This window comes from Salvelinus alpinus, chromosome 19, assembly GCF_045679555.1.
Source record: "Salvelinus alpinus chromosome 19, SLU_Salpinus.1, whole genome shotgun sequence".
Taxonomy (NCBI): domain Eukaryota; kingdom Metazoa; phylum Chordata; class Actinopteri; order Salmoniformes; family Salmonidae; genus Salvelinus; species Salvelinus alpinus.
This window is the reverse complement of record NC_092104.1, coordinates 36,117,995-36,129,594: the sequence shown is the minus strand read 5'-3', so window position 1 is coordinate 36,129,594 and position 11,600 is coordinate 36,117,995. Positions and strand designations below refer to the sequence as shown.

At 40.9% G+C, this 11,600-nt stretch overlaps 1 protein-coding gene across 1 annotated transcript; it reads right to left on the bottom strand.

Moving 5' to 3' along the window:
* Positions 1-311: 311 nt before the first annotated feature.
* Positions 312-8,423, bottom strand: LOC139545472 (apical junction component 1 homolog). The gene is made up of 2 exons (XM_071353263.1): positions 8,226-8,423; positions 312-5,238 (listed from the first exon to the last, which is right to left on the bottom strand). Exon 2 carries the CDS (start codon positions 5,182-5,184, stop codon positions 1,933-1,935), a length of 3,252 nt encoding a protein of 1,083 aa, XP_071209364.1. The 5' UTR covers positions 5,185-5,238; positions 8,226-8,423; the 3' UTR covers positions 312-1,932.
* Between the last annotated feature and the right edge of the window lie 3,177 nt (positions 8,424-11,600).

Genomic DNA, 11,600 nt, shown 5'->3' with positions numbered 1-11,600 from the left:
AATTATGTTCTGTATCATTTTACTTGTATTGTATTGTATGGTGTGCTGTTGTGCATTGAATGTGTGCACGCAGCACATGTTATTTCCTTTTGACGCTCTCTTTTGCCTGACCTTCGGCTAGCAAGGTGCCTGAGAGCTAGGACTGCGCCATGGGTTAACATAATGTGTGTTGTCTCTTCGTGTGCAGGGCAAATAAAAATAATTCAACTAGCAGACCGTCAGTTGTGGCAGCGTCCTAATTAAAAGTACACAACGCAGAATGAACCACGCTACACATGGTTTACTCTAGAATACAAATGCAAAGAGAAGGGTCAGTCTTCATTTTGTGTTTATTATACATGGGTTATAAACATCACAAAATAGAAAATTGGGTAACATCTAGCAGGGGGAAATATGATGTAAAAGATCAACCTTAGATTTTCAGGCTCTTTCAATGGACATTTAACATGCTCGTTTCGGTGCTGTGTAGCTAGATGCATTAGTAGACATTCTGTATAATTTATGTTCAAGTGCAATAGAAGCTTTTAGCAGCTCAACGCTCAAGCTTGTCATTACCAATATGTTACTGTTCAAATATGAAGGTTGCTCTCTTTCTTCTCTTTATTGCATTTTTGTGTTCGTTTAAAGGTATGAAATACATTAGGCGGTATAGAATATTAATGTATATTCTTCAACAAATGTGTTAATTATACCATAAATATGTATGCCAGAAGGAAGGTGTATTTTCTCAACCAAAAAATAATAGTACTAGCATTTTATTCTTTAAACACAATATTACAATTCAAATAATTAAATGTCAGTTTATTATAACTATTGTCAGTTTTTCATAAGCATAATCAATATTTAAAATACCTGAATATAAATAACATGCTTTAAGCAAAGTAAATATTCATTTGCAATGTCAAGCAAATGCACCACATTCATTTACAGTCAAGAGTCAAGCCTTACAAAAGAAGTCCACACATTGCTTTCTGTCAAATGCATGTTCTACTGAAGGCCACAATCTAACAAGTTATCAAGCGTGTTACAGTGAATTGAACAATGTAGAATCAACAGAATGTTAATAAAGTGATAAAGAGGATGCAATTAATGCCTAAAACAAAACTCGAGGGGGGAGGGGATTCAGAGCATAGGTGTAGACACCTGATTTTTCTATCCATAAGTAGACATAATGAAAGCATTATTATCAGCAGTGATATTAATCATCTTAACTAAGATGTATACCCAGACTGGCACAGCACAGCAATTTCAAGACATACTTTGATATTCAAATATTTTCAGGATATAATGAAGCATGTGCAGAAATACAACTGTCAGTATTTTTTTTGTATATATATTACAGCTGCAGCTTCAACACGTAGAACACTAGTGGAGCTCTACATTTGGAGAAAAATGATGCTTTGTAGCTTTAATCTAGATTGCTTTAGAAATGTTCTGAATAGCAGTTCCTCCCTCAGTTATATTCAGCCAGGCAGTGGTATTTTTCAAGATAATTGTGAATTATTTGTGCCTGACAACCCAACCCAATTCATGTGGTATCAACACAGACAGTACCTTGTCTAAACAGGGATTAAAAACAAAATAATGACTTGTAAATACAGTATGACCATTTTACATGCAGATCAAGCTATTTTCAGTGTAACAGGATAAAAACAACGCTACTGCAACAAAAACCGACAATGATAAAGTGTTACATTATAGTTTGTTTGTTTGTGTGTGTGTAACATCAGTCAACACTTTCCTGCACATTGTTTTAATCATTCTTAGTGATTGACAAACATTAATGCAAACATTAATAACGGTAGTCTTATTAACAATATTCCTTTCTGATGTAAAATACATATGTATCTACAAACATTCATCATAAATATCTGTTAAATTACATGTATCTACATGTACATATAGGTGACATCAGAGGTGCACAGTACAGTACTATATAATATCATCCAGGAGATGGGGGGTGCCTACCCAGTCTAGCGTTCTGGGCTCAGAAGCAGCCATGATCATACACATGAACTGCTTCCCTGTTCTCTTATCTATGGGGTAAATGGTAGTGGGTGTGAATCTCTTGTTGCTCTCCACAAACTCACAGAGTTGATTGTATATTTTGGGATACTCATGACGCAGGAAGACTCCCCTGGTCCTAAGCTCACGTTGGATATTGATAAAGCAGATCTCTCTGGCTTTCATACCCTCCTTTCCCTCTTTGTCAATATCAGGTGTGCCTGGAGGCGGGGTCAGAATGAGTGTCTCCATGTCACTCTCCTTCTTGAAGACCTTTTTATCTGGGCTGGAGGAGGCCAACGAAATCTTTGCATATTTTCGGACTGTTGGTGTTTGGACTCTTGGTGAGGGTCTGTTAGGCACTAGTTCACCAACAGCTATGGATACATTCAAGAGGAAACATTCATTGGGGTCATACTCATTGCCAGCCTGCTGCAGGTCCTTGCAGTAATCCCCCAGGTTGTCTTTGAAGCTGTCCAGCTCTCTGAGAGACAGATATGTGGGGGACATGACGAGGCTCTCAAGCCCAACCTTCAGGAAGTTGTCAGCAGTCCCTGGGTTAGCAAAGCCCAGGAAAAGAATGCCTCTCCCTCTGGAAAGGTAGCCAGCTTTGGAAATGCGAGAGAAGACTTTATGGATCTCAGAGTTCTCTCTGCAGTACTTCAGCATGTGTCTGCACACACTGCTGATACGTCCATACAGACAGTTCTCTTTATGGCTGTCCCAGTCATCCCGACGGCAGTTCCGGGAGCAGTAGAAGGTGTAGCAACTATGACAGGATTTGAAGTAAAGACAGGCATTGAACAGGGTCTCTGTCCGCTTGCACTTCCTGTTGGCACACATCATGGTGTCATTGTCGTCTGTGCTGTGGTCTGGGGAGATCTCCTCTGGACTCCTCTGTAAGCTCTGTAAGCCATCACACCCACTGTCTGGGTCTTTGATAGTGTCAGGGCTGGTTTTAGTGGAGGAGGGTGGTGTGTTGAGAGGTCCTATACTCTCTAGACCTCCTAGACTCTCTAGGCCCGAAGATTTTATCTTTCCTTTTTCATCATCCTCACTAATCAACTGTTTTATTTGGTTCAATAGATCCTGACTAGGCTTCCTGTTGGTCGGTGGTTTGTAATCAATGACAAGATCAGCTAGCAGCTCGTCCAGTTGCTCTAGGCTCTGCTGCAGGGAATAATTTTTGTGTTTTCTGTCTTTGGTCAGTTCTGCTGACTCAGATGACTGCTCTTGATGATGAAGAACATTTTGAGTCGGTGCCTTTTCACAATCCAGTGCATCCCAGCTGGCTGAACGCACATCTCGCTGTTTGTGGTTGCGTGCACGTATGTCATTGTCGGTTATCGTGATCTCAGGAGTTGCAAACCATAGCCCAGCCTTAGTGTTCCTTCCAGGATTGTTTGGTCCTTTCTCTAAGGAGTTTTCAGAGATGGACCGGGCAGCATAGCGCCTTGGTGAACAAGATAGATTGAGTATAACTGGTTGTGATGTATCACTAGGAAACAGAGGATGTCTCCCCTGGTAAAACAGATTCTCATAGCTGCGTCCACGGGGTACTGCTTGCTCCCTGTCATGATGAGGATAAAGAATATTGTCCCAGGATTTGGAATGGTTTCTGACTTCTGCTACCAGTCTGGTTGGCTCCACATAACTGTTTGCAAACCAGGGGGACATTACTGGCTCTCGTCTTACTCTCTGTGGTGTCAGCTGAGAGGACTGGTTTGAGTATCCAGATATACTTGAACGATACCAGTCATCTGCATAAGCCTGGGACATTTGTGGTTGTTGACGGCCCTCCGTGTGATACGCCTTGTATGGAATATACTGTCCTGCTGGGGGGTTGTACGGCTTGCTGTAGAACACCTTGGAGCCATTTGACTGACAAGGATATGCTCTGGGATCTTCCCCATAGTATGCTCTTGCCTGTGGTGTTTGAGCAAAGTATGGCCCTGCTTCACTTGTGGAGTAAGGTCTGGTATAGACAGCCTGCCCAGGGTCTCTGCTGGACATGTGTTGCTCTGTGTAATATGGCCGGACTGGGAGAGTGTGAACCCAGCGAGTCCGTGGATCATGCATATACTGACCATTAAGAGTACTACCTTGGCTGGTGAGGCTGGAATTATCATCCTGATAGTACGCTCTAGCAGACGGATGGACAGGGTATCTAGTCGGATCCTCAGTGTAGAAGAATTTAGTTGGTATATTGGGGTTTGAGAGAGTCCTCTGCTCCCTTGACAAGTATTCCCTTGGCATTATAGGGGAGGGCACCCTTCGCATGTCTACTGGCTGAATGTAGCTGGGGGTCATGCAGGTAGTGTACTGATATGCTTGTCTATAATCACCACTGTAACATTCGCTTGGTGTGGGTGTCCGTACCTGCCGTGGCACAGACAGACCTCTACTCTGACTGGAGTAGGAATATCTCTGCCAGGGATGTTCAGTCCTCATGTTCTGAGACCTCCTGGCTGTGTGCTGCAGGACTGCCGCATCTGGCTTGATATCAACACGACACCTGACATGAGGAGTGATGGCAGGCTGATCCTGTTTGCTCACCTCGGAGAAACAGTCCGAGACATAGAGGGGAGAGCGTGGTTGCAGTTTTATAGGGTGTACTTCGTTCAAAAAAGCCCGGTTAGAGGTGTAAGAGTCCCGGTGTGGTTCAGATGTCCTTAGAGGGTCTAGTACAGCCTGTGAGACATCTCGTCCCATCTTGTTTGCTGGTAGGGAGACTGAAATGGGCCCCGGGGTAAAGGTGGTCTTGACTCTGGGGGCACTTTTAGATCTAGTCCTCTTCTTTGAATCTGACCTCACGGCCTGACTGGTTTTGTCTGGGTTAGCATGCTGTGGTGGTGGTAGTCTAGTGTTAAACAGATCAGGGGAGGAGAAACGGAGGTGTCCTGGATGATCCAGGCCATTCCAGGTCACCTCTTTATGCACCCCCTGATGCTCAGTCCTCTTGTAAGGGTATTCCATTGAGGCAGAAAAGGACTGTGGGTCGTCCAATGACTCGAGGAAGTCAAAGCTACGGCAGTGTCTTTTGTTGATGGTCTCCGTATGTCGCTCCAGTTTGTCAATCATTTGCGAGTCACATTGTTGAGAGTGCCCAGTGATAGGGTTTAATTTGATGTCCCGATACAGAGTGGATACCAGTATATCAGGGGGATCTGTGCGTGTCATCTTAGAGGGATTCCTCCGATCTCCCCCTTCAGATTGATTCAAGATCAATATGACCTGAGAAAAGAAAGATAGAGAAGCATTTTAGATCCATAGTAAAACATACACACATACACATTTTCTTTTCAACGTAACGGTTCTACACAGACATTAAGGTGTTGTGATGACGGAGATTACCAACATAAATAATATAATGATAATAAGTCAGTAGGTTTATCTTCCATACTGTAGACCTATGGCCTATCTCCTTCCGGATCCAATAAAAAGAAGGAAAAGTTCACATCTACTAAAGCATCTGTTATCTGTGGATTTTCACACAGCTTGAGAAAAAAACTGGTGGATTGAATTGTATCATGCATGCTGTGATGTCCTTTTCTGCAGTGTGCTCTGTATCAAGGTCTTGATTTAAAGAACTCAAATCCCTGCCAAAGGTTGTTGTAATTTTAGGAGAGTGGGACATTTGAAATTTACTGCCCATCATATTGCCAAGATGCTTTACACTATCTTCAGTACATCGAAGATGATTCTCTTGCACGAGACACAACACTAATATACACAAGGCCCATAAATATAAAATTTTAAAGAGAGATATAATGGACGTTGTGGACGTTCCCCTCAAGAAAGTACTGCCTATCTAACAGAGAGATAGTTACCTAATCAGTATTGTATTTTAATCTCAAATCAGACTCTCTTAGTTAGATCTTGCATACAAAGTTTGGTAATGAAAAGAGTGCAAAACTGCGCTACACTGTAACTGTAATCATTCACTCTATAGAGAAAAGGAGTCACTAAACCACACTGAATAATTCAATAGTTTGTTTCAAGCACTTTGGGAATGATTGTGTAAGGATCCCAAAGCATACACACAAAAAGTATAATAGTGAAGGGCAACTCCTCAGTAAATAAATCCCTTTCCATTGATTGTAGATGACAGTCAATCCATAAAAAAAGGCTATGTAAGATGCGAATGGTTTGATTTGTAGAATGATCACTGACTCTTTCTTTCACACAATATATTGATTTTGAAAGATAACTTAATTCATTGAAACAGAATAGATACAGAGGCACAGTGGCTTGCAGTACACACAGGGCATTTCACTAGTACATAACTTGCCATTCATATCATAAACAACAGTACTTCATAATAAACAAAGGTGTATAGTTCACCACTGTTTATATGGAGAAATAGTGTCTGTTTAAAACCAAGAATAAGGGAGTATGTAAGCATTGATGTTTCAAACTGTGCAAACATTTACTAGCATTCATTTTTATATTTTTGCACATAGAACTTGCTTCTAATGCTTTTCCGTTTGACTTTTAAAGCATATTTTCATGACAGAGAGACATACAGAGAGGCTCCCTTGTTGGCTCTTGCCCATGAGCTAACCCTGAGATACCATCTGTTCATCCTGAGTTGATAGGACTGACCAACCATCTCCCCCGTCATGTCTCCACAACACACCTAAATATCATATTTTGAAACAGCCATCCCAACCTTACCAGACCTACGGACACTATTAAATAATGTACCATGGTTACAGTCACTGATTCATCTTCTAATTAAGATTTTCAAACCAGATTTCAGCATTCAGCAAATATGTTTGTTTTTTAAATCGTAACATTTAGTGTAATACAATTGCTAACAACTTGGTATCAAAATACATATGCACTGGTGTGTTTGTTTAAATGAACAAAATATAATTATTGGATTATTATAATGCTATTACTATTTTAAAATGTTATTTCTGAGACAATACCTGATAAATATTGTGGCAGACTGTAAGATGAAGTGTAACCACATCTTTTTTGACAAGAGAAATGTTCCTAATTATTTATTTTTCATAAATATCCAGATGTCTTATTGATGGCCACCGCTCAAATTTCCACTGAAGCATGAATATTCTCTAATCAATTTGACATCTGTGTCAGCTATGCTACCCAAAATAGAATTAGAGGATAGAATTCATTATTAATATACAGTATTACTCAGAAAGTAGGTAAATTGGCATACATGCTTGTTTGTGTGTGTGTGTGTGTGTGTGTGTGTGTGTGTGTGTGTGTGTGTGTGTGTGTGTGTGTGTGTGTGTGTGTGTGTGTGTGTGTGTGTGTGTGTGTGTGTGTGTGTGTGTGTGTGTGTGCGCGCGCGCGCGTGCGTACAATCATACCCTTGTTCCAACATTATGCCAGCTATTATGCCATTGTCCATCGAAACATGGCACTCTCATGCTGATTAAGGCATTAAATGTCCTTTTTAGAGGGTAAGTCATCACAGTGACAGCAATTTCTTTTTTTTACAAAAGACATGTGAGCAATGTTTGAATAAAGAACTACAATAAAGAACTACTTAGCTAATTAAATACCCTGTTGGGAGCTGCTTTAGTGCCCCATACCAAAAATGGTATGTAAAGTGGGCCTCATGTTATGGTTAAACAAGTTATTTATCCAGAGAGGCTCTTAATGAAAAAATAAAACACATCTTTGAGCTAAACTATTGTGGATCTTTGGAATTTGTAACTTTTTGAAAATCTTGATGTTGCTGACATCCAGATATCTAGAAAGACAATTAACATTATAATGTTGAATCATGAAAGACCTACTCTGTTTGTATAGTCTCATCTGAAAATGGCCATCTGTCAGTGTGAGAAAATAGCCCTTTCCCACTGGGCACAGACGTAAATTCAACATATATTCCACGTTAGTTTAAAAAAAGTAAACATCTACTCTACAGAGACAACTGTGGGGAAATGCGTCTTCACAATAATACGCGCATATTGTAATAGTGTCATGATCAGATTGCTACATTTAAAAGGGCTTGATTTCTTATCATTGCGATCTGAAGCACACTTTTTCCTCGTTTATTGATGCGGCACGGCCCTGCTCACTGCGCTCGCATCCTACCCAAGCTGACCCAATGTCTTTGAGCATCGATGACATCATTGGAAGAGGTAATCGCACACTCAAATATACCAATATGTTGTGGCCGTACTCAGAGGAAAAGGAAGAGTTTTAATTCCATCATCAAATAGGAGTGGATCTCATCTTACCCTCTCGCCAATGATCCGCTTCCATCATCTGTAGGCTACATTATCAATCCATTTCTCCTGTACGGTTCAGCCTATCTGTATCTCTTATATAGTCTTTATAATAATCATGCCATCTTTGCATCTTGTGCTACATGTTGTCCACATCACAGTCCTCACGCAGTAATTCAGTGCGCTCTCGTGGTTTATCTGAAGCATTCTGAGGAAGGGGGTGTGTCTGAGGCTGCGTTTATGGGCGTACAATGATGCGCTCGCGTGCAACTTGTGTGTTCGTTCTTGTATGCGTGCCTGCTTTCGTGCGCGTTTATGAGGGGGTTTGTTACGCTCATTAAATCCATGTCTCTGACCAGGTTTCCATCCAACCTTTTTTTGCGAGTAAAATACATGTCGCGATCAAAAAATGTCATGACAGTCCTGATGGAAAAATAACATAAGTCGTTAAACTTTCCAAATGTCGACAAATCTAAATAGCCTACACTAGGCAATGTGGGATCTTTTTGTGTAGGTAAAATTAATTATGCGAGAAATGTTGGTGAACACGCTTTTATGCGCAGATATTGACAAAATAACCATCATATCGATGTAAACTTAAGAGTCATGCGATGACATGGTGTGTGGCCCTCACACTACGACTCGCAAACAATTTATTAGGATACTGATGAATCTCGCAGGGTGGTGCAAGTGCAAGGTAATGAGCTTTTATGCTGCTTTCCAATAATTATCGAGTCTTATTATGGTGACATGATCATCGATGCTTGGCTGCCATTTGACAAACACAAACAATCTCGCTATTTTGTCCATACTACTCTAATAGTAGGCTATACCCGCAAGGTACCTGCGAGCTGTTGGCTAGAGTGCACATGTCAATACCAGAGTGGGTACACTCGCTATATAACGCAATCTATTTGGGAGAAAACAATCAGAAGCGTTGAAAATGCTATTTATCTTGTATTTTTCATTCTGTACATGGGCATTTGACCGCAAAATGTATTTTTATGTGCACTACGTCATCGCGCACCGATTTTTATCTGTAACAAGTCAATTTGATGGAAACACATCTGGTTGGAAAATGGAATATTGTTTTTATGCCGATTTTAAAATATTCCCATGAAAATCTGTCCCAAATTGGATGGAAACCTAGATGCAGGAGAATTGCATCCTATCTGTGTTCACGAAAGTAGCTGCAGACACAAACATGAAGGCTCATTTTTCCAAAAGGGATCATCACTGTTCATATGGGAAGATAATTCCCTCATTAAATAATTTTCACTTAGCTCACACAAATATCATGTCAATGAAAATGAACTTTTCATTATGTGCTTATTAATTAATAGTATGTTATTGATTAAACAGCCCATTATATCCTCACCAAAAAATGTAGGCCTACTATATGAGATGTGGCATAGCAGCATGTTCAAATCCACACCTAAACAGTCCCCTGCTGTGTTCACACTAAGCCGCACATTCTTCACTCATTTTGTCACATGATTATCCTCTCTCACAACAATCTCTTGCACAACAATAGAAAGGCTACTGATTATAAAATGGTGAATTCATGTCAAAGTGATTTGGGGCGCTTCAGTGAAGTGAAAAACAACATAGCAAAGCAAAAGCTCTGAAAATGACCTCTCATCAGCACAGGGTAATGACTGCAGCTCCCCACACCTGCTCCTAAATCTCACCTAGACACAGTTTCTGCATTAGTTGAATTGATGATGGTGACAGCACTGTGTGGGCCCCAGAGCAGCATGTGACTAGCTGCAGCATTAAAACTGCTTACTAAAGCAGTCTCACAGAGAGAGGAGAGAAACATGTAGCGTACAGACAGTGCTCATAAACTGGAGATTGAAATGATGCTCAATTGCAGTGGTACCCATTTTGTTAGAGGGCAGAACTAGCCCTCTGCATATCTCTGAGCTCATAACATACAGCACCAGATCAATTTCCAATATCATTAGAGAACATTGACACTGTATTTGCAATAACTAAAAATTCATGCCTGGGCGATCAGTTTTATCAGAGCACTGCAAAACAGCTCCCATTGATGAGCCTGAGTCCTCCATCTGTCTCATCCCACGTGTATAGGATATGATTCAGAACGACAGCAATGAGGATCTCACTCTGTGATGTGTTTTAGCATCCAGTCTCACAGAGAGTGAATCACCTTCTCCTGCCCCACACTATGACATCAGCTACTGTCAGCTGTGTGATAGCAGGTGTCTCAGCCTCTGCAGAGGTTCTTGAAGGAGGAAATCAATGGCCTTGTGTTGATTCGAGACCCCTCTCGAAGGGATCAATCAGACAAACACCAGATAGTAGCAAAATGAAACTGCACACAGAGCTTGACTGCTGCCCTCTGTCTGTAAACTGAGCCACTTTTGGATCTTGACTACTTTCAACTACCAGTATGCTCTCCAAATAGCCATGTTGCCAAAGTCATTGAAGAGTCCTCTGTACTCTGAAAAGTCTATATGAGTTGGTATACTACCACTGGGTGGTCCCCAACATGAACATATTGCATAAGTCTCTGTGTCTCTCAGATGGACATTTCTATATCCGGCATAGAGTGTTATACAATTATATAAGAGATGTAGACTACAGCTTTCAAAGACATTCAGACCAATTCTCTATAATATAGCCAGCCAATAATAGCAGATCCAGCAGCCCATCAGAAGCAAAGGCTTCACCTTCAAGTAAAATAAGCAAAAAGGACCAAAAAACACAGAAAATACATTAGAGGGGGTTGTCGGGGTACATATAAGCCTATGTGCTTGTAAAGAAAATGCATTCAGTTTAAAAGTTTCAAGTGAAATTCTCCAGGGAATCTCAAGATGTCTGTGCTCCCCTTGGTGGTGAATATTTTACATACACAGGCTTGGGCCTTGAATTATGTGTGGATTTTTAATTATGTGTGGTTTCTAAGAGTTCCTACAGTCCATGGAAGTTCATTATAAAATATGTAGATGTTTTAAATCAGGCCAGGCTTTACCCCAGGCTGAGACTCTAGGGATTGAGTTAAGAACAGTGTTGTGAATCTGAGGAATCTTTTGGGAGACTTTCCATAAATCCATTGGTCAAGACTGAGAGGATTAAACAGTCAACAAATTAAACTAAACCACTCTCTTCTCAAAGGCCCCATATATATCTGCATTGCTCAAACAAACCTGAGCAACCATTGTGAGATACTACTGCACAGTTGGAGCTAGGAACACAAGCATTTCGCTACACCCGCAATAACATCTGCTAAATATGTGTATGTGACCAATCAAATTTGATTTGATTTGATGCTGCAATGAGGCATAGCCTCTGGGCTCAAATGTCCATGAGTATAGGGTGATGATTTAGACACAGCCAAGAGTGCAGTAGTGTTGAGGCTTC

Coding starts and splice junctions, on each gene's coding strand:
- LOC139545472 (XM_071353263.1), bottom strand. CDS start 5,184: ATGACACGCACAGATCCCCCTGATATACTGGTATCCACTCTGTATCGG.